Genomic DNA, 2970 nt, shown 5'->3' with positions numbered 1-2970 from the left:
TTTTTAAACGTATATTCAAGGACAACAGAGAAACTGAAATTGGGAAAAGTTTGACCTGAGAGAACTGCCATTTCAATCAGAGGAGTTACGTTATAATTCTCACTTGAATTCATCTCTTTATAACAGGCACCTATACTTTTACTTTGGAAGCCTTTATATTTGTTATTGATTCCATGAAGGGCATTCCTCAAAAAAACACAGGCTCCATGGCCACCTGCCTTGCTTGTTTAATGGGGCCACTCTGAGATACCATAGCCTGGAGGAGACATTCTTTAACCAGTCCCATCAGAAAAAAATCACTCAGTGTTTACCTTCCGGGATCTCAGTCTAGGTTCTTCAAAGACATAAACGAGATTTTTGTAAATAGCCATCATTTGCAACATGTTCTAGAAGACCCTGCACTGAAACAAACCCACCATACTATAGAATTATTTCAACTGTTGCCACTTCACCGTCTCAGGGGCATGCAGAAATTAATTGAGCATTTAGAAAATAAAATAAGATTTTTAAACGCAATCAAGGAATAGGTTATTTATGACCCAGTTTAAAAATATGTCTTGATAGAACTATTTGATCTAATTTGTTCTTCATGTTTTTATTACTTGAAAGAGGACAGACACATAAAGTATGAAACTCCTCAGCTTTATTAATGCAAACATATTTTTATTAAAGAATGAATGCATTTATGCTAAAGAATAGCTTACATATGTTGTAAAGCGACAAGCATATCTTCAAGAAGTGAGTCCTCCTCAATATGACTCCATGCTTATTCTACATGCCTGAAAACTGGGCCCACACACAGGGGCACACGTACACGCACACAAACGCAGATATGGACACACAGATATGCAGACCGAAATGCTGACACCATCGCTCTCTAGATTGGATTAGCTCTCATTTAAGGCTTCTTAGGTGCCGCAGTGCTCCTAACATTACCAGGATTGATAACAGACTTTTAAGAAGGAGCAGCATTACTTGGGAAAGTAGACATCTGCTCTTGGCCTCTAATGTATGTATTTTAACAAATACAATTTCATTCTATGTTGACTCTGTGTTTATAATATTTAAAGAACCATGAAAATAAGAAATCTCAGGATTTTTCTTTTAGTGAGAACTTCTCATTCAAAATAAAATAAAACGGGCAATTCTGACCCTAAGATATCATCAATTTTATGATAATGCAATAAGATTTCCCTTTAGGTTAAGATGACATGGGTTCTCTAGACAAGCCAAGTTTATCTAACTCATTCTCTATCTAAGTGCAATGCTGAGTGATGGGGGCAAGGCTTCCTTGGTGATACCAAATTGGATTTGAAGCTTGCCATCAAGGGTGCATCTGACAGGACCATTAATTAAATAAGTTACCATAAATCTCAGCTGGATAAAAGGAGAGCTGACATAGAGTGTGTTCACTTGCTGATCACTCATTCCCCTTTGCCAAGGCTTCTGTTGCTGGGGTTGTTGTTTTAAACTCCTGGTTTGTTTGACTGTTGCTTGATTGTTTTCTTCCTTTTGGTGTCCTGCAATGTTATGTTGAGATTCCATCCCTCTAGGGATGGTAGAAGGGGAAAGAGGGTGGACAGGGCAGGAGGAGGGAAAGGGAAGGGGTCATTAGTAATTGCAAGTATTCTAAGAAAATAGATGAAGTGAATACAATAAGAGGGTACTACTTGGTATATTTATGTAAATAAAAGCATTATCTGTAACTGTGAATTAACTGCCAACTATCAGGTTGTTAGTTGTAAAGCTCAATAAAGGCTGTGCTGATTTGCATACAGAGGAGGGCATCTGCCGTGGGAGAGGAACAGAGGGCCCTCCCGAGATGTTCCTTCCTCCCTGCGGCCAGCGTCCCCATCAGCACCCTGCCCACCCCACTAGAGATCCCATAGGTGCCCCTAACATTCTTGTGGAATTTCATAAGGCAGATCGGAATGGCCCATCCAATAACAGCTGCAGAGTTTGCCTGAGAGTGGGGAAAACTGGCATGGAGCTCTCCCACACAGAGGCATTGGGAAATGAGAAAAACAAGAAGAGAGCCTAGAACCTTCCTCCCCATCCACACTCCCACCCTCCTCACAGTCACAGCAGCAGCAGGTTTCAATGGAACGTAATTACTCTAATGACACATTTCTTTAGATTTAGAATTGCTCTTCTGAATTTAAAAAGCTTGGTCAGCCGATAGTTTGGCAGTCTTTCCATCCCAAATTTGAAACGTTGCTTACTCATCTATTCCCTTGAACTCCGTGACCAATGCTGCCTTTGCTGAAGCATCTCAAGTTCATTCAGCCATCATCGGATTCCAATTCCTGGGAAACCTCTTCGGAGGAGCTGTTGCTGTGGATCCGCCCGTCACTCTTCATACTGTGGAAAGTCTTCCTGAAGGCCTCCATCATGGCGTGGGCCAGTTTCTTGGCCTCGAGCTTGCTCTCGCACTCCACGGCGTGGCAGTCCATCTGGTAGGACAGGTCGTCATTGATCTCCCTGTAGACCCAGGCGAAGATGTTGGGGCTCACGTTGTGGTCGGCGGTGCAGTAGGCGATGCGGGCCACCTGGAAGGTATCCATGTGCACTGTGGCCTCCCCTTTGTGGTCGAGGTGATGGAGCCATACTTGGAATGGCCGGATTTCCAGGAGGGCATTGGCTGGAAAGACATCCTCTCGGGCTAGTGTGTGCTTCTTCCAGAGCTCAATGACTGGCTTTTCTGTGCAGCCTGACAAAAATTGCATGCCAGTGGTGGAGACTTTGCCCAGGTAGGTAACCTGCAGATGCAAGAGAGGAAGAAAACGGAGGCATCAGCAGAAGGCTCTTTGTTCTGATAGACTGAATGAGTAGGTGTTTCACACAGTCATGGTGTCACATTGGGAAGGTGAAGACACTTCTTTCTTGCTCCCTGAAAGAACAACTCATCAGAATTTCTACCTTTTCTCTCTAATGAGTTGCCTACTTGGCAAATGTATTGAAATTATTTGA

The 2970-nt window shown here is 42.9% G+C and overlaps 1 protein-coding gene across 1 annotated transcript; it reads right to left on the bottom strand.

Moving 5' to 3' along the window:
* Positions 1–626: 626 nt before the first annotated feature.
* Positions 627–2769, bottom strand: PID1 (phosphotyrosine interaction domain containing 1). Its single transcript, XM_032147853.2, has one exon. It carries the CDS (start codon positions 2724–2726, stop codon positions 2283–2285), a length of 444 nt encoding a protein of 147 aa, XP_032003744.1. The 5' UTR covers positions 2727–2769; the 3' UTR covers positions 627–2282.
* Positions 2770–2970: the final 201 nt, after the last annotated feature.

This window comes from Hylobates moloch, unplaced genomic scaffold (genome assembly GCF_009828535.3).
Source record: "Hylobates moloch isolate HMO894 unplaced genomic scaffold, HMol_V3 SCAFFOLD_1072, whole genome shotgun sequence".
In the NCBI taxonomy this organism is placed as follows: Eukaryota; Metazoa; Chordata; class Mammalia; order Primates; family Hylobatidae; genus Hylobates; species Hylobates moloch.
The sequence above is the reverse complement of the archived record's forward strand: the minus strand, read 5'-3'. Positions and strand labels throughout refer to the sequence as shown.

Bases quoted from the DNA above. Each gene is read 5' to 3' on its own strand.
- PID1 (XM_032147853.2), bottom strand. From the start codon at position 2,726: ATGCAATTTTTGTCAGGCTGCACAGAAAAGCCAGTCATTGAGCTCTGG.